The following is a 20,565-nucleotide window of genomic DNA, read 5'->3' on the forward strand; positions in this document are numbered from 1 at the left end:
AGCGGTCCCCGCACACTAACATGGCCCCACGCACACGAGGGACAATTTACAATGATACCAAGCCAATTAGCCTATAAAACCTGTACGTCTTTGGAGTGGGGCAGAAAACGGAAAACCCTGACTGCACAATATTCAACTCCTCAGCAATCGAATAAAAACGTGAAAAGAAGAAACTACAGTGATGTGGGGAAAGGACAAGGGAAAAATGGTGAGATGGGGGAAATGGGTGAGCTCATTTTAAGAGCTAAGTCATTACAAAGGCATATTGGCATGGTGTGTAACGGTAGAGTTGCTGCCTTACAGCACCAGAGATCCACGTTCAATCCTGACTACGGGTGCAGTCTGTGCAGAGTTTGTATGTTCTCCCCGTGACCTGTGTGGGTTTCCTCCAGGAGCTCCAGTTTCCTCCCGCACGCCAAAGAAGTACAGGTTTGTAGGCTAATTGGCTTGGTATAATTGTAGATTGTCCTTAGTGTGTGTGTGTAGGATAGTATTAGTGCACGGGGATTGCTGGTCGGAGCCGGCTCGGTGGGCCAAAGGGTCTGTTTCCGCGCTGTATCTCTAAACTAAATGGTTAAGTTGAACTTGTTCTGTGTTGAAGTTTGCTGTGAATCTCTGTAACATGTTTAAAAATATACAAGACCTTCAGCTGGCAACTAACTGCCTGTAATTATAAACAGCTGCAACCAGAATCTCATCACTAAAGTCTCAATAAAGTGTAAAAATGTGATTTAAATGGTTTGAGGATCTCATTGTGCCTGATAGCACCAGAGCATTGGTAAGTACCAGATAAGTGCTCAATAAGTTGCCTATAAATAACCCGTACCCATAACACTGTAATTACCTGCTTTAAATATAATTGGAAGTGCTTGGCCGATACAGGACCCTTCTTCATAAATATGTTATGAAGAGGGGGAGGGAATTCAAAGGGAATCATATTAATAATGATTAAGGCCCAGTCTGAAAAAGGGTCTCGACTCGAAACGTCATCCATTCCTTCTCTCCAGAGATGCTGCTGGTCCCACTGAGTTACTCCAGCTTTTTGTGTCCATGTTCGGTTTACACATAGACAATAGGTGCAGGAGTACGCCATTCGGCCCTTCGAGCCAGAACCAGCAACAGTTTAAACCAGCATCTGCAGTTCCTTCTTACACATATTAATAATCTATCTGTTTTGTTCATTTGATCTATTGGTTGGTTTAAAAAGATTATCCAGATCACATGAAAACACTCTTCATTCTATAAAGAAACTAGAATGACATGATGCCACATAAAGGATCCAGTATATGGAATTTGATGATAGACACAAAATGCTGGAGTAACTCAGCGGGACGGGTAGCATCTCTGGATCGAAGGAATGGGTGACGTTTTCGGGTCGAGACCCTTCTTCAGACTGAGAGTCAGGGGGGGTGGGAGACAGATATATAGACGGCTAAGATGTTAGATCAAAGGGGACGAAGATCAAGAATACATCATTGATAGCTGAGGGGAAGGTGACAACGAGGCATACAATCAGTAAAATTTAATCAGGATGATGTCTCTGTGATATTCTTTGAAATGGGTGTGAGGACATTATTCGGAGTGTATGGCGTTGATAATCCTGAGAACATTTCTAATTCAAAACGATGTATTGTACACATGAAGGATAACTGGGGGGTGGAAAACAGTAATGCCGTCAGTCAGGATACATTTGGTGGAAAGTCTTGAGTAGGTCATGTAGCATTTGTAGTGGATACACAAAATTGTAAAATTGCCTTTAGTGTGTGTAGGATAGTGTTAGTGTGCGTAGATCGCTGGTCGGTGCAGACTCGGCGGGTAGAAGGTCCTGTTCCGGCGCTGTATCTCTAAACTAAACGATGATTCATGCAACCACCCTTGACAGGTAGGGAGGGATACGGAGTGCGATAGGGATTGTACGAATAATTTACCTGTATTTAATTGAAAGAAACAAGAAACTAGTTTACAAAAATAGACACAAAGTGCTGGAGTCATTCAGCGGGTCAGGCCAGCATCTCTGGGGAACATAGATAAGCGACGTTTCAGGTCGCCTCCCACTTGTTCCAAATTAAAACTGTAGCTATGGACACATGCATGGGCCCCAGCTATGCCTGCCTTATTGTCGGTTATGTCGAACTGTCCTTGTTCCAAACATACCCTGACACCATCCTCCAACTACATTGGCGACTGCATTGGGGCTGCCTCCTGCACCCATGCAGAACATTGATTTCATTAACTTTTACCACTTACTTGTTTTGCAAGAATGATCCCAGGAATGAGTCGGCTAACCTATGATAAGTGTTTGTCGGCAGTGGGCCTGTACTCGCTGGAGTTTAGAAGAATGAAGAGGGACCTCATTGAAACATACAGAATAGTGAAAGACTTGGATAGAGTGTATGTGGAGTGGATGTTTCCACTAGTGGGAGAGTCTGGGACTAGAGGTCACAGCCTCAGAATTAAAGGACGTTCTTTTGGGAAGGAGGTGAGGAGACATTTCTTGAGTCAGAGTGTGGTGAATCTGTGGAATTCCTTCCCACAGAATGCTGTAGTGGCCAAGTCAGTGGATATTTTTACAGCAGAAATAGAAAGATTCTCGATTAGTACAGGTATCAGATGTTGTGGGAGAAGGCAGGAGAATGGGGTGAGGAGGGAGAGATAGATCAGCCATGATTGAATGGCGGAGTAGACTTGATGACATGAGATGAGGTAGATATCATCTAGTTCATTTTATGTCCTTTACTCATCTCTATCGTCTCCTCCAAGCATACCGCCCTCTGATAGATGATTCTCGTTACCTCAGTTTCATCCTGCATGGTCCCGAGCCCCGCAGTTTTGTCCAAACCTCTCTGCTGGCCACCTCACTTTCCTTTACCACTCCCCTGTAATCTTGTTCCTTTTAATTCATCTGCTCATATCCCTTTCTGTAGATTGGGAACAGTTTTTGTTTGATTAAGCCTGTGGTCTATTTTGAGGGCAATTAATAATTTGAATTATTCATACAGAAAACAGCCCAAAACAGACTGTTTCAGACTCAGCACAGCTGTGAAGCAGGTTATCATTATGAATTATGAATTCTGCAGATGACAACTCTGTGTGTAATGAGGGCGTTCTCTATTGGCGTGATGTTGCACCAAGGGACTTGCGCTGTGATGCTATTGTACAGGGGGATTATTGTACAGCAGTCATATTCTACAGAGGGTGGAGGAAGGAACTACAGATGCTGGTTTGCACCAAATATAGACACAAAATGCTGGAGTAACTCAGCGGGACAGGCAGCATCTCTGGAGAGAAGAAATGGGTGACTCTTCGGGTTGAGACCCTTCTTCAAACTGAGGAAGTCTGAAGTTAATGTTATTCCCTTCATCTGTGCACTGTGGATGGCTCGATTGTGATCATGTAATCTTTCCGTTGACTGGTTAACACGCAACAAAAGATTTTCACTGTACCTCGGTACACATGACTATAAACTAATAAACTAAACTAAGCCATAATGAGGGGGACACACTGCAGTGACTTACAGAGGGAGCCAGGCTGCTCTGATGGTGTATAATGCATGTGGCCAAATGTTCCTGTGTGGAGAAAATAAAGTGTGAATATTCCTCTGTTGAATTAGATGCAGCTTCACAGTCCCATTTTCCCCACATGTTCTCACATCTTTGTACTCATTGCCTTTTCACTTAACTCGCAAAATCTCATAAAGATCCTATTTAAAGACCATAACTGTAAATTGGGCTTGACGAATGACAAGATATTTCACACTCGGTAATCATGTTTCTATGTACAGCTGATATTCTTTTTCACATTCATTGTTTGCGAAGTCGTCACCAGCTGCAAAGCCAATGTTTCTTGCCTTTCCGTCGCTGCTCCTGAACAGAGTGGTGTGTGCTGGGATATTTAATACTCATCGATCAGCATTGAGGGTCAGTTAGCCATGGAATGAACAAACTGGTTAAGGGCTACACATGTACTCCTCCGAAAGATTTAATGAACGAGATGGGTTTGTAAACAAAACTCTGGTAGTTTTGTTTGCTTTAGTTTAGAGGTACAGCAGTGAAACAGGCCCTTCGGCCCACCAAGCCCAGGCCGACCAGCGAATCCCCCACACTAGCATTGCCATACACACGCACTTGGGACAATTTGCATTTTATACCAAGCCAATTCGTACGGAATGCGCCCGTAGTCAGGATCGAACCCGTGTCTCTGGCGCTGTAAGGCAGCAACTCTACTGCTGTGCCTCTGTGCCGCCTGACATCCTCATGGTTATCACAGCGCTAGAGATCCCGGTTCGATCCTAACTTCCTGCTGTCTGTGTAGAATTTACACGTTCTTGCTGTGACCTCGTGGGTTTCCTCCGGGTGCTCCAGTTTCCTCCCACATTCCAAAGACGTACAGGTTTGTAGGTTAATTGGCCTCTGTAATAAAAATGGCCCGGTATGTGTAGCCGTATTAGGAGTGGCACAGGGGTAAAGTTGTTGCTGTACATCACCAGAGATCCAGGTTCAATCCTGACTATGGATGCTGTCTGTGTGGAGTTTATGCGTTCTCCCTGTGACTGCTTGGGTTTTATCCAGGTGCCTCATTTTCCTCCCACACTCCAACCACTTGCAGGTTTGTAGGTTCTATTAATTGTACATTGTTCCTGGTTTGTAGGCTAGTGCTGGTCAACGGGGTTATTACTGGTCGAGACCCTTCATTCAGACTAACATCAAATTCATTGTTTTTTTTCCAATTCCAGATTATTAACTGAGTTTGATTTTAAATTCCACTATTGCTATGCTGGGATTTGAACTCTTATTTGTGGATCGTTAGATCAGGTCCTAGATTAACAACTGCATCACCACTATACTATAGAGCTGTGAAATCAATGAGAAAACTAGTTTTAGCTGATACACCCACCTGTATCCTACTTAACTGGACTCGGGCTACAGTAATCCAAGTGAAGTTGATTCGACAGGGTGTTAATACAATGGTTTAATGTTGGATGAATTTGCATGCAAATATTAGACTGAAGCTATTCTGAGATCTCTGTGATATGTGCAATGACATTAAGCATTTTATCGCGATGCATCACACAATGGTTTGGAAACAGCTCCATCCAAGGCCTCATGAAATTGCAGAGAATTGTGGACGCAGCCCAGACCATCACACAAACCAACCTCCCTTCCATTGACTCCATTTACACTTCACGCTGCCTCGGCAAGGCCAGCAGCGTAATCAAAGTCGAGTCGCACCCTGGCTACTCCCTCTATTCCCCTCTCCCATCAGGCAAGAGGCACACAAGTGTGAAAATATACACCTCCAGATTCAGGGACAGTTTCTTCCCAGCTGTTATCAGGCAACGGAACCATCCTATCAACAGCTGGAGAGCGGTACTGAGCTTCCATCTACCTCATTAGAGACATTCGGCCTATCTTTAATTGGACTTTACTGGACTTTATCTTGCACTAAACGTTATTCCCTTTATCCTGTATCTGCACACTGTGGATGGCTCGAGTGCAATCACGTATAGTCTTTCCACAATGCTGGAGTAACTCCGCGGGACAGGCAGCATCTCTCGAGACCCTTCTTCAGACCCGAAACGAGAATTTCGACTCGAAACGTCACCCATTCCTTCTCTCCAGAGATGCTGCCTGTCCCGTGAGTTACTCCAACATTTTGTGTCTAAAATGTAAAGTTGTGCATTTTGGAGTGCTCAATAAAAGAACAATATTGATTAAATGGGAGAAAAATTATAGAAATTCTTTCCGATACAACTTTACATTTTACTCCCTTTGCCAACTTTTTGTACATCGATTTAACCCATCAACCTCTGCAAAATGCTTGTTTCATCCTCGTTTTGCCCAGCCACTTCTTTTGGTATCAAATGCAAAGATTGGCTATCGTACATTTTTTTTTCTCTCTGTCATTGATATATATTGCAGTCTCGGCACTGATACCTGTGGTATCTACACTCTTATACTTGGAATGAGTGTGCCTCGTGTATAGTAGGATTGCCCTTGAATGGTACGCAAAAAATAATTGCTGTACTTACTGTAGGTTCACATGATAATAAATGAACACATTGAATTGAGCATTGAATAAAGTGGAGTAATGTGAGATTATCCACTTCACAAGGAAGAATGCAAAGCAAATGATCATTTAAACGTAATAAGCCTAAAAAAAGTTGCGGCTTCTGACACACTGCGCCCATGTTCCATGCAATTTAAAATTAACTTGTGATCTCAGTTTTCCAGCACTGCTTGCAGAGACACTTGTGTAGCATCTTTATCACTGGTGCTGCCTGTTTGTTTAGAGCCTTTTCTATGCTTATCCCACTCACAGTCTCATCTAAAGGACGTCCTTTTACGAAGGAGATGAGGAGAAATTTCTTGAGTCAGAGGGTGGTGAATCTGTAGAATTCTTTGCCACAGACAGCGGTGGATATTTTTAAGGCAGAGATAGATAGATTCTTGATTAGTACGGATGTCAGAGGTTACGGGGAGAAGGCAGGAGAACGGGGTTGTTAGGAGGGAGAGATACATCAGCCATTATTGAATAGTGGAGTAGACTTGATGGGCAGAGTGGCCTAATTCCTTGTGGCCTTATGAGGTTATCTCTTTATTGACCAGTTCTACGGTACTTAATCTAGTGTTAAGGGCCTGTCCCACGAGCATGCGACTCCATGCAGCAAGCGCGACCTAACCAGAAGCGGGGGCCGCGCGGAGGTCGAGTGAGTGACATGAAGTGCGAGTGAAGTCCGCGGGAAGTTTGCGCGTGATGTATGGGCGTCGAGGCAGCTGCGGGCCGGCAGGCCGTTGCCACGTGGAATTTTTGAACACGGTCAGTTTTTCTGAGCCCCGCGCGATGTCTGGACCAGCTCCGCACAACTCCATATGGCTCTGGCGATCGAAGTGGGACCGGCCCCGCGAGGCCGTACGGCTCAAGCGACCACGTTAGGTTGCGCTTGCCACATGGAGTCGCTTAGGTTGCGCTTGCCGCATGGAGTCGCATGCTCGTGGGATAGGCCCTTTAGTAATCCAGTTATCCTTCCTCGCTCTCTGCCTTGCTCCTGCCTGTTCTGTCCATTGAACTTCCTTCTATGGTCGTGCATAGAAGATATACAGAGGGTAGGAAGCAGGGAGATTCCCATTCTCACACTGACCTTTCTGTCCTGGGCCTCCTCCATTGTCACAGTGAGCCAAACATAAATGAGGAACAACAGCTCATATTTCGCTTGGGCAGTTTACAACCCAGCGGTATGAATATTGATTTCTGTAACTGAGTAACCCCTGCATCCATCCCCCCCCCTAGTCATATTACTAATTTCACTGTTGCCCTCTTGAGTTTCACTGTCTGCATAACTCTGTATAACTCATTATCGCCTAGCCCACGGCCAACAATGGACCATTGTGGGCTCCACCTTTCCTTCATCATTGTTACTATTTGCATTTATTTAATTCATTTGTTCCATATTTCTCCATATCACCATCTGTATCTCTCATTTCCCTCTCCCCTGACTCTCAGTCTGAAGAAGGGTCTCGCACCAAAACGTTGCCTATCTCCTTCGCTCCATAGATGCTGCTGCACCCGCTGAGTTTCTCCAGTATTTTTGTGTACCTTCGGTTTTCCAGCATCTGCAGTTCCTTCTTAAACACTTATCTGGAGGTTGTAGTGTTAATACCAATAATGACTGCAGGGGGAGAAGCTGCTCCTGAACCTTAACATTACAGTTTTCAGGCTCCTATATCTTCTTCCCGACGGCAGGAGGTAAATGAGAGCGTGGCCAGGGTGCTGTGTGTCTCTGACTGGCGGCATTATCTAGCCCCTTGAATAATGATCTACAGTAACCATTATTGCAAATTGATTTTTAAATGCCATTTGTATGAATGACTTGCTGTTTGCTCAGTACCACGTTGGTGTGTGTTGCGATTTGTCACAGCAAGTCACTGTCAGTGTCACAAGAGTCAACAGCACATTGCACAGACAGAATGGGTCCAAAGGATTTAACAGTCAGCTTATTCAGTTTACTTTCAATTCATTGTTATTTTGGTGTTTTGTTTCATATCTGCTCACACAGCAGTGATTATTGTCGCTGACCTAGACCTAGATGGCCTTATTTTCAAGGCCCTGTTAACATCCTCCAGCCCACTCTATTTCTCCAAGATGCCTCGTCTCCAAATTGTGTCCCCCTTATTGGAAGCACGTCTAGTCGCAGAGGCCCTCGACCAGTGGCGGACTGGGTCTAAAAATATTGGTTGCCAGGAGACAAAGGGGGCCCACCCACAACTACAATGCTATCATTTAACAGGGGCCCACTTGCCATCACTTGCTATCACTTCATCAGGGGCCCACTTGCCATCGGGCAAGCTGACACCCTGGCCAGTCCGCCACTGCCCTCCACTCTGCACTTTTCTCTATCTCTCCCTCATTCTAAGATCCTCCGTAAAAAACCCAACCTCCTTGGCCAAGCTTCTGACGATAGAATTAATGTGGCAGCGCTTGGAGATGGCGGGGGTGAGGAAGAGACGCAGGGTTTGTCTATTTGGATGAAGTCTGCTGGCTTTACAATGACTGTGGGAGAGTGATGGGGTGATGTGCGACTGTTGTGTGAATAAGCTGCAGCAGGACAGGGAAATCAGGAGAGGAGGAATGGGACTAATGGGATTGCTGCCCTGAGAGATGGCCTGAACAATGGGCCGCCTTCTGCTTCGACGTTAGTCCTCTTGTACAACAGATGTCACCCGGAAACTTTTGAGCCCAAATAAATGAATGGAATCGGGGATTGTGCCCTAGAGCAGATCTCGGTGGTGTATCTGGACAGCTACTGGTTTGTTGAATGAGACAGTCGCACAGTTAATCACACTGTTCATTACAATCCATCTGTCAGACCTGCTTTCTGATTCCTCGTTGGGCTCTGACTGTCACGGGTAGTTAACGACATCGATGAGCGCGGGTGGACAGCATTGGTAAATAGGCGTCAGCCTCCACTGAGCAGGCACTCAGCATTAAACATGAACTAACTGGATGAGGGAGAAACCGAAGCAACGTGAGATTTGCTGCCCTTGGCAAGACAGTGTTGTGAGTTACGAAAGTGCTGCAGAGTTGATCAGAGGATGCCTGGCCTAGGTCCTTACACAGCTGTCCTTGTTGAAGTAACGTGAAGTCTGCTCCCACTAAAATCAACACCAGCTCCGTTCAAGTAACTGGTATAATTGGTAGGCACAAGATGCAAGAGTAACTCAGCGGGTCAGGCAGCATCTCTGGAGTATCATCTTGTGTATGTGCATCATATTGTGTATGTGATCAATACATCTGATTTATTGATTGATTGGAGAAAAATTATGGGTGACATTTTGGGTCGGGACTCTTCTTGAGCCTGAAAGTAGGGTGGGGGTGAGTGAAGAACTGAAGGTGAGAAAAGACCAGGATTGAAATTGGGGGTAGAATTGCAGCTTCCCATCTGCTCATCGGCCTCTCTCCATGTTGGAGATGGTAGACTGGAGCAATGCTGCGAAATCTGAGGGGTGGCAATACAGAAATAAGAAATTAACCAAATATTGAGCAGATATTAAATTTCAAGAGAGAGTTTGATTTAGCTCTCGGGGCTAACGGAATTAAGGAATATGGGGAGAAAGCAGGAACGGGGTATTGATTTTAGGTGATCAGCCATGATCATATTGAATGGTGGTTCTGGCTCGATGGACCAAATGGCCTACACCTGCATCTATTTTCTACGTTTCTGCAAAAAGTTGCAATCTTTTGCAATCATCTGCATTTTTTGCTGTTTGTCAAAACGGACAATTTAATACAGATATAATTATTCCCACGTCAGAGAGGCAAGTTGTGACTTCATTTCAGAATGGAGAAAATCAAAATGATGTCCCTATTTTTGCCCTAATGTTGTGTACTGCTGCATTCTTTAAAGTTTTCCTAATATTTATTTTATGGGGATGTGCATTGTATTATTGGAAGGAATAAGTGCAAATAATTTCAAAGGCAATTTCCAAGAGTCTCCTGCCGTGATATGTTTTTGGGATCGTTGAACAAATGGCCTTGCTCAAGGCTGCTGCTTATCTTAAGTTGTTCTCTCTGTTCCTCGTCCCAAAGTAGATACCAAGGATTTGAAGCTGCAGTTGTCTCCCCCCACACCCACCTGTTCCTTTGCTCTTTTTTCCTGCTGGAGGTTCGTTCATTCTTCATGTCTGTCCTGTTCTATCCGAGTAGACTGTATTGATTGGTACTAGTGTTAGCGGGTACATTTACTGGACCTTGGTTCATCTTCCAAACCAGAAGCGGAGAGTTCAAGTCCTTCTCCAGGTCCTTGGTCAAGATCCTTCTCCCAGACTCAAGTCCTTACATTAGTTGTAGGCACACAATCCAGGTTGTTTCAGCTCCATGTTGTGGGAGGTACACAAAAATGCTGGAGAAACTCAGCGGGTGCAGCAGCATCTATGGTGCGAAGGAAATAGGCAACGTTTCGGGCCGAAACCCTTCTTCAGACTGAGGGAGCACTGCACTATCATTGGTACATTATGTCAAATGGCAATGGAAGATTTTCCCAATGTCTAAGCCAATAATTATCGATTAATTAAGGCAATTAATCTCATTATCATCACATGAAAATAATTTATAAGGAATAGGAAATTTATAAGAACATTGTATGCACTTATTGGCTGTGGCTTTTTGTAGTGACTGCACTTACAAAGTATTCAATGAGCTATAAAGTGTTTTAAGACACTTTTAAGTAGTGGAAAGTGCAATATAAATGCTAGTCTGTCTTTCTTTTACATGCCTTCCAAAGGAAGCTGGACCGATTCTTGGCTGGGGAAGAGATCGCACTGTTTAAAAGGTAGGTAGATTAACTGTTAATGATCACATTGGATGTCCTTATCTTGATTGCCTGCGAGTGATGAGTGGAGGTAGATTTGGTTACGATGCCTCAAACTGATGCGGGACGGTTCAGGAAGATTGCTTTTCAATGCATCGAGATCACACTTGATGTTCTGCTGGATTTTAGCACACACAATCTCAATGGTTCAATAGTGTTGTATTTGACACATGTGAAGCTGTATATTTACACATGTTTTAGCGCCCTTTCCAAAGTCCAAAGTCCGGTCCCCCCACCAGCTTGGTCTACCGGAGGCTCCTGCAGGTATAATGAAGATAGAGTCTCTTAATTAGAATTTTTAGGACCAACATCCCTGTCATCATCGAGATTATGTAATGGCATCTTGTATAGTTCGTAAGTTATACAGTATATCACATGAATTAAGGTAGACGTTGTCATCTTGATGATATAGTCGAGCATTCTGTTCCATATGAGGACAACAGACATAGTCCATTTGTGTCTTGTTTCTGCCACTTCCTGATAGTTGCGTCTTCACGGGCAACCAAACTCCAATAATCTGCTAATCCCGAGCACCTTTTCATATCGCTCCTGACTCTCAGTCCACAGAAGGGTCTCGACCCGAAACATCATTCAGAGATGCTGGTATACAAAAATGCTGGAGAAACTCAGCGGGTGCAGCAACATCTATGGAGCGAAGGAAATAGGCAACGTTTCGGGAGTTCCTTCCTACACATGTGTTGGTGGTTCAGCATCAGGCTCAGGGGGAATGGATCCAGTGCCCACGTTCCCTCTAGAACTAGTTAGCATCAGTTCCCGAAATCTTTCTCACTCACCAACAGCTACATTCTCATGCTCCTTTCAACACCCTGACGTTGCCATAACTTGCCCTCCATTAACAGATTCCATCCCCCTCCCCTGCCCCGTTTCCTTGCTTCCTTCAACGTACTGGAGGACTGGTTCCTGCACCCCCCCCTTCAACACATGAGGGCTTTAGTTCCTGTCCTCACATGTTAGCTCACCGGGAGACCATTTCCATGTTCTCTTGAAATTCAACTGCTTTCTGTTTCCCTGGCTCCACTGGGATTCACTTTTTTTTCCTGTTGCCCATACTCCCATGAAACTCACTGAGTTGATTGGAAAATGTATTCCTCCAGTTTGCAACATCTCAAAGAAGATGTGAGTTAAGAGATGTGTTGGAGTTTTAATAAGAATGTCAACCTTCCATTGACTTTATGCTGCCTCCTTCCATTGATGCCACCTACACCTGACGCTGCCTCGGCAAGGCCACCAACACAATCAAGCACCAGTCTCACCCCGGTTACTCCCTCTTCAACCCCTTCCCCCATCAGGCAAGAGAGCACACCTCCAGATTCAGGGACATAGCAACATAGAAAATAGGTGCAGGAGTAGGCCATTCGGCCATTCGAGCCTGCACCGCCATTCAATATGATCATGGCTGATCATCCAACTCAGTATCCTGTACCTGCTTTCTCTCCATACCCCCAGTTTCTTCCCAGCTGTTATCAAGCAACTGAACTAGAGAGGGGTCCTGAGCTACTATCCACCTAATTGGAGACCCTCAGATTATCTTTTAGAAAGAACTGCAGATGCCGGAAAAATTGAAGGTAGACAAAAATGCTGGAGAAACTCAGCGGGTGAGGCAGCATCTATGGAGCGAAGGAATAGGTGATGTTTTGGGTCAGTCTGAAGAAGGGTCTCAACCCGAAACGTCATCTATTCCTTCGCTCCATAGATGCTGCCTCACCCACTGAGTTTCTCCAGCATTTTCGTCCACCTCAGATTATCTTTCATCGGACTGTACTGGACTTTATCTTGTGCTAATTGTTTTACCGTTTATCCTGTGTCTGTGCACCATGAACGGTTCGATCGTAATCATGTATAGTCTTTCCACCGACTGGTTAGCACGCAACAAAAAGCTTTTCACTGTACCTCAGTACCGGTGGCAATAAACAAAACTAAACCATCTGGGGCCTCCAAAGTCCCAAACTGCTGGAGTAGCAAGTACATTTTGCCTTTAAATTAAATCACTTTAATGCTTTTTGATTAAAATGTTATGTTGGGGAACAAGAAGTAAGGAAGTAAAATCCAACAAGATGTATGGATCTATATTTATAGCAGCAATATAATCCTCTTTGTGTTTTAAGCCCAAGCGAATGAATTTTATATCGCTGCTTAGCATATAATTATGTGGTAATTAGTATTGTATTATTCAGTGCAATCAGCAGTCATGGCTGGTAATGACTTAATTATCTTTGTTACAGATTGTTTGAGAGTTGATTGCGTTGAATGAAAATCAGGTTCATGGTTTCTTCTAGATACCTAACTTCCCGACTGAACTGATGGTTTTGTAATGGAAGAGCAGTTATCTATTTCTTGAAATAAATGGATTTGCCAATTAGTTTATCACAAGTGAGGCAGACTCTCTCTGGAGTGTTGATACTGCTGGGAGAAACTACCACAACAGTTATAGTCATAGAGTCTTACAGCGTAGAAACAGGCCCAACTTGCCCACACCGGCCAACATACCCCATCTGCACGAGCCCCATCTGCCTGCATTTGGCCCACATCCCTCTAAAATGTCCTATCCATGTACTCTGTCTCATTGTTTCTTAAACGTTCCAATTGTGTCCGCCTCAACTACCTCTTCCAGCAACTCGTTCTCTGCACCTACTGCCCTGTGCGTGAAAATATTACCCCTCAGGTTCCTATTAAATCTTTGCCCTCTCACCTTAAACTTATGTCCTCTGGTCCTTGATTCCAAGCGGCGAGAGACTGTGCGTTTACCTGATCGATTCCTCTCAAGACTTTGTACACTTACACTTTTTGTACACGTTTGTACAGTTATGAACAAGTTGAATGACAGAGCAACATTGAAGGTTCTGAATGATAATAGGACAATATTTTCCTATTGTCTATGAAAATGTCTTCCCAAGTAAGAGCCTGCCCACCATCCGTGTTTCTATGTAAATAATGTGTAATTCTCTGCAGTTCAAAATTCAGCCGATGACCTTCATTGGTCTGTACGGCTTTATTTTATTATTCATTAGGAAGAGAGGGTAGCATCTCTATATGACCCACTTGCTGCCGACCTGGCATTGGGAGAACTGGCATCCAACTATCCAAAAGCCATTTGGAGCTGGATAGTGGGAAGGTAGAGGTGGCACGGTGGCACAGCGGTAGATCTACTGCCTTACAGCGCCAGAGACCCAGGTTCAATCTTGACTGTGGGTGCTTGTCTGTACGGAGTTTGTACCTTGTCCCCGTGACCTGCATGGGTTTTCTCTGAGAGCTTCGGTTTCCTGCCACACTCCAAAGAAGTACAGGTTTGTAGGTTAATTAAAGTTAAATTGTCCCTAGTGTGTGGTAGGGTAATGTTAATGTGTGGGGGTCGATGGTCGGCGCGGACTCGGTGAGCCATCGGGCCTGTTGCCACGCTGTATCTCTAACCTAAACTAAACTAAAATGCGTGTGATACAGTGAGACCGTGAGTGATGTTGAAACAGGTGAGAAATGGGAGAAACTAAGAATGAATCTGTCCCAACTAGTGCAGAGCAGCAACTAACAAAACAATTACCTGAAGTTGGAACAGTGGTCAAGGTCTTGTTGGAGAAGCAAGGAACCGCAGATGCTGGTTTACCAAGGAAAGACATAAAGTCCTGGAGTAACTCAGCAGGTCAGGCAGCGCCTCTGGCGAACATGGATAGGTGACGATTCGGCTCGAGTGACTTCTTCCTGACCCGACCCGGAATGTCACCTGTACAGAGCGTCTTCGACGTTAACAACGCCAGAAAAATAATGGCTGTGAATTCAACTTTAACCTAATTTTATTTTTAACTGCAGATGAAGGTGGTATCTGGATGTAAACAGAAAATCTTGTGCTTTTCTAGAATGTGGAGTAAATCCTTTTCTTTCTCAGTGAAGGGAGAAGATTTCGATGTTTAAAAGCAAACCTCTTCTGCGTTACATGGACAGCATTTGGTCCATGCTAAAATTCACCCAATTCACAAATTTGGTCCAAAATTTGTGAACCATACATATTTTTCCATTGACGTTTTACTGAATACAGGAAATATGGTTAAGGTCTCATAGGTAACATTTATTAATTACAGGTTAAATGCTTGATTACAATGTGTATTGGCCCATAGTACATTTACATTGTGCTCAGGAAATAATGCCCCCCATAATATTAAGTGGAGAACTGTAATTTAGATTTGAGTGTTATTGTAAAAGAAACAAATTGCATATCTGTTAATTTTCATTTCCGTCATCTTCAATGATTCAAAGTAAAAATGTCCCCGATGGATTGTTTTGTTATGTAATCTATCTCACAGCATTATTTTCAAGAAGCTTTGCAATCACTGACTGATGTGATGCTGTTGGGCACGTTGCACTATAGAAGCATCTGCTCCTGGGTAAAGCTGTGATTCATTCCATTTAATTATCGTTGAGTAAATGGACTGCAGCTCACCCTGAAGTCTATGTACTTCAGAAATGGGGAATGGCATTTTGGAAATGTCCTCACAATTTTAGAACATGAATCAGAATTTAGCATGAAGCAGCTTGTTTGCAGCTTTTAAACCAAGATGCTGGTAAATGTCTCGTCTTGAATCCTTCCCTTCTACCTCGAGTTTTCAACACCATTTTTTCATCATACAAAACATAGAAAATAGGTGCAGGAGTAGGCCATTCGGCCCTTCGAGCCTGCACCGACATTCAATATGATCATGGCTGATCATCCAACTCAGTCTCCTGTACCTGCCTTCTCTCCATACCCCCTGATCCCTTTAGCCACAAGGGCCACATCTAACTCCCTCTTAAATATAGCCAATGAACTGGCCTCAACTACCATCTGTGGCAGAGAATTCCAGAGATTCACCACTCTTCTGTGTGAAAAATGTTTTTCTCATCTCGGTCCTAAAAGATTTCCCCCTTATCCTTAAACTGTTACCCCTTGTTCTGGACTTCCCCAACATCGGAAACAATCTTCCTGCATCTAGCCTGTCCAACCCCTTAAGAATTTTGTAAGTTTCTATAAGATACCCCCTCAGTCTTCTAAATTCTAGCGAGTACAAGCCGAGCTAGTGAGTACAAGCTTTATCATAAGGGCGGCATGGTGGTGCAGCAGTAGAGTTGCTGCCTTACAGCGCTAGAGACCCAAATTCGATACCGACTACGGGTCAGTCAGTCCAGCCAGTCAGTTTAGTTTATTCGTCACGTGTACCGAGGTACAGTGAAAAGCCTTTTGTTGCGTGCTAACCAGTCAGCAGAAAGACAATACATTATTACAATCAATCCATTTACAGTGATAAGGGAATAAGGTGATAACGTGATAAGGCAATAAGGGTGCTGAATGTATGGAGTTTGTACGTTCTCCCCGTGATCACGTGGGTTTTCTCCGAAATCTTCGATTTCCTCCCACACTCCAAAGATGTCCAGGTTTGTAGGTTAATTGGCTTGGTAAAAATGTAAATTCTCCATAGTGTGTGTAGGATAGTGTCAAAGTGATGGGATCACTGGTCGGTGCAGACTCTGGACCACAGGGCCTGTTTCCGCGCTGTAACTCTAAACTAGACTAAAACTAAACTCAGCAGGGCAGACGGCATCTCTGGAGAGAAGGAAGGGGTGATGTTTTGGGTCAAAACCCTGCTCCTGTTTTCTCCCGTTTGCATTCTGTAAATTGCAGCTGGTTCAAGGACCTGTTTATAGATCCCAACGTCTACAGACCATTCTACACAGAAGCCCACCCTGAGCACACGTCACTCAGCCCATGGTGTATGTTCTGGAAACTAATGCTGCAAGAATGATGTGTAATAAGGCAACCAACTGCCTATTTTTTTTATTATCAAGTTGAATATAGTGATTTGAGTATAGAAGCTGGGAGAGAGATACAAAATGCTTGAGTAACTCAGTGGGTCAGGAGGGATCTCTGGAGAAAAGGAATAGGTGACGTTTCGGGTTGAGACCCTTCTTCAGTCTGAAATCTGAGTCAGGGAATGGTTTGCCCAGAGTTGGGGAATTGAGAATAGGTTTAATGTGCAGGGGGAAAGATTTAATAGGAGCGGGGCCTGTCCCACTTAGGCAATTATTTGGGTGACTGCCACAAAATCTTCAACGTGTTGAACATTTTTTGGCAACAGTGGTGACAATTTTTGCTGTCGTAGGTGCTGTCATAGGTTGTCACCAGGTGTATAGGTGAATTCCATTGAAACTAGCCCTTGGTTGACTAAAGAGTCGCCTAAGTGGGACAGGCCCTTTCAGGGGTAACTTTTTTACACAACGGGTAGTGGGTATATGGAACAAGTTGCCAGAGGAGGTAGTTGAGGCAGGTACTATCGCAACGTTTAAGAAACATTTAGACAGGTATATGGATAAGGGTAGGTTTAGAGGGATATGGGCCAAAAGCAGGCAGGTGGGACTAGTGTAGATGGGGCATGTTGGTCACTGTGGGCAGGCTGCATCATAGGGTCTGTTCCCACACTGTATGACTCTACAACTCTGAGGTAGGGTTATATTGTTAGTTTATTTGGCCCTGCTGGAAAGTCTACACATCTGAACATGGAGCTGAGTTTGCTGCACTGCCCCCGTCTGTGACTATAATCAAATTGTCCGCCAACCCGAGAAGAATTGAGGTGAAGGAAGAATTGCCATGGTAACTAGGCTTTCGGGATCTGGAAGGGTGAAAAGTACATGAGCTCCTGCTAACAGATATCCTAGATATTCGGTGTACGTAGCTACCAGGCGGATCACAGCCCCAGGACTCCACCGTTGACCTTTGAGTTTCAGTGGCATAGCTTTGCAGGTTTGCCATGAGGATCAGTTGTTGTTCTGTTTATTTATTTCCCAGGTTTAAGGTGAGGGGGAACCTGAGGGGCAACACAAAGGGTGGTAGGGGTAGAGTGACACGGGGGCACAGTGGTGCAGCGGTAGAGTTGCTGCCTTACAGCGCCAGAAACCTGGGCTTGATGCTGCCTAGGGGTGCTGTCTGTACAGAGGTTTGTACTTTTCCCCCTGTGACCAGCTGGGTTTTCTCCGGGTGCTACGGATTCCTCCCACACTCCAAAAGCAAACAGATTTGTAGGTTCAGTATCTGAGGTAAAAGTCCTTAGTGTGAGGGATAGTGTGAGTGTATGGTGTGATCGCTGGTCGGTGTGGGCTCAGTGGGCTGAAGGCCCGGTTACAACGCTGTATTTCTAACGTCTAAAGTAAAGTCTATGGAATGAGCTGCCAGAGGTGTTCGTTGAGACGGACATTATCACAATGTTTTAAAAACATTTGGACAGGTCAGGATATGTTTAGAGGGAAGGTACACAAAAAAGCTGGAGAAACTCAGCGGGTGCAGCAGCATCTATGGAGCGAAGGAAATAGGCAACATTTCGGCCCGAAACGTTGCCCTATTTCCTTCGCTCCATAGATGCTGCTGCACCCGCTGAGTTTCTCCAGCTTTTTTGTGTACCTTCGATTCTCCAGCATCTGCAGTTCCTTCTTAAACACTAGGTTTAGAGGGATATGGGCCAAATGCAGGCAGGTGGGACTAGTGTAGATGGATGGGGCATGTTGGGCGGTGTGGGCAAGTTGGGCTGAAGGGCTTGTTTCCACACTGTGTGACTTCTATGACCAGAGCATTAGTCAAGGCAAGGCCACCAGTCATTGCCCATTCTTCAGTGTTCTGGAGATGGTGGTGGCGAATCTTACATTTCTGCAAGGTTTCTGGGTGGAAGTTTTCCCTCAGTGTTTTGTAGGGTGGAGAGATTTTTGACAGCGACACATGAAATGCAGAAAACAGTTTGTGTGTCTTATGCTGCCACAAGAACAGTGTAATGAAGATAAATGGGATCCAAAATTATCCATTGAATATGAAATACAAATAGACCCATAAATCATTCTAAACAATGACTGTCCAATAACCAGTGCCATGAAAATAAAAAGAGTGCACAGGCTGGAAATTTGAAAATGCCGGAAGCTCTCAGCAGGTCAACCACACACAGCGCCACACACCCGGGTTCAATCCCGACTACAGGTGCTGGCTAAGAATTTGTACGTTTATACGTTCTCTCTCTCTCTGACTCCAGTTGCTGCAGTTTCCTCCCACATCCCAAAGACGTACAGGTTTGCAGGTTCATTGGTTTCTGTAAATTGTAAATTGTCCCTATTGTGTAGTATAGTGCTAGGGTAAGGGGTGATCGCTGGTCGGCGTGGACTCGGTGACACGAAGGGCCTGCTTCCACACAGTATCTCTGCAGTCTTTAGCCACTTTCAGATCAAAGAGACTATGACGTGAAATGTTAGCTGTTTTTCTTTTCATCGATGCTGCTTGACCTGCTGAGTATTTTCAGCAGTTTCTGTTTTTATTTAAGCTGGTGCTGGGTGTTTGGTGACTTATTCAGTGCCTGTAACCTCTGACATTTTAAATCATTTTAATATTTTCCTGAGAATGGAGAGATTTAATCTTGATGCCTCACCATTCACATTTTTTCTATAACTTTCACCTTGTGGAGTGATGTGATCTGTGGTCCACCCTCACCCGTCCACTAATGCGAAACGCTGATGGTCTTGTAATGTTAAACTTTTCACCTGCGTCCAAGCTCAGGGGAAAACCATCGCACACAGCTCGACATTAAGTTGTTGGAAGGAACTGCAGATGCTGGATTAAATCCAAGATAGACGCAAAATGCTGGAGTAACTCAGCGGGACAGGCAGCATCTCACAAGACAAGGAATGGGTGACATTCCGGGTCGAAGCCCTTTGTCAGACTAGTCAGGGGAGAGGGAAACAAGAGATATAGACAGTAATGTAGAGAGATATAGAACAAATGAATGAAAGGTATGCAAAAAAGTAATGATGATAAAGGAAACAGGCCTTTGTTAGCTGTTTGCTAGGTGAGAATAAGAAGCTGGTGTGGCTTGGGTGAGGGAGGGAAGAAGAGAGAGGGAATGCAGGGGTACTTGAAGTTAGAGAAATCAATACTCATACCACTGGGTTGTAAGCTGCCGAAGCGAAATATGAGATGCTTTTCTTCCAAGGAAGTTCATTTAGTTGTCATTAAGTTGTCATTTGCACTAACAAAGTGTGGGAATGAGAGGTGCAGGAGACAGAGAGATCTGGGGCAACAAGAGCTACTCGTGTGACAGTATTGCTTCTGTATAAAGACACTAAGCAGCGGGCATTTGCCACCGACCAGGGCCCTCGGTGCTGTTTCTCCTCCCACCAAGTTACAATGGAGCATCATAAGCAAAATGAGCCAAGTTACATATTTCGCTTGGGCACCCAGCGGTATGAATATTGATTTCTCTAACTTCATGTAACCCTTGCATCCCCCTCTCTCTCCGTCCCTGTCCCTCCCCCTCCCCCACCCTAGTCGTCGTGCTAGTTTCACTGTCGTCCAGCTGAGTTTCACTGTTTGCATCCACTCATTATCATCTTCTCCACAGCCCAACAATGGACCATGGTAGACGCCACCTTTCCTTCATCTTTTCTGTCTTTGATCTATCCCTTTGCATACGTTTCATTCATTTGTCCTACGTACCTTTTCACAGCTTCCGTTTCTATCTCCCCTGACTCTCTGTCTGTAGAAGGGCCTTGACCCAAAACGTCTCCTATTCCTCTTCTCCAGAGATGCTGCCTGGCCCGCTGAGTTACTCCAGCGTTTTGTGTCTATCTTTGGTGTAAACCAGCATCAGCAGTTCCTTCCTGTACATACCATGGAGACAAGCTCTGTGGAC

At 44.6% G+C, this 20,565-nt stretch overlaps 1 protein-coding gene across 4 annotated transcripts in view; it reads left to right on the forward strand.

Annotated features, from left to right (window-relative positions):
* LOC129709100 (oxysterol-binding protein 2-like) overlaps window positions 1-20,565 on the forward strand; it is a 180,483-nt gene that overhangs the window by 132,896 nt on the left and 27,022 nt on the right. For 3 of the 4 annotated variants that reach the window (XM_055655214.1, XM_055655216.1, XM_055655217.1), the window contains one exon: window positions 10,778-10,825. The exons of the other annotated variant lie outside the window; for it this stretch is intronic. In XM_055655214.1, coding sequence (XP_055511189.1) covers window positions 10,778-10,825 — 48 coding nt within the window. The remainder of the gene's footprint in view (window positions 1-10,777; window positions 10,826-20,565) is intronic. 4 annotated transcript variants of the gene reach the window in all.

This window comes from Leucoraja erinacea, chromosome 25 (assembly GCF_028641065.1).
Source record: "Leucoraja erinacea ecotype New England chromosome 25, Leri_hhj_1, whole genome shotgun sequence".
In the NCBI taxonomy this organism is placed as follows: Eukaryota; Metazoa; Chordata; class Chondrichthyes; order Rajiformes; family Rajidae; genus Leucoraja; species Leucoraja erinaceus.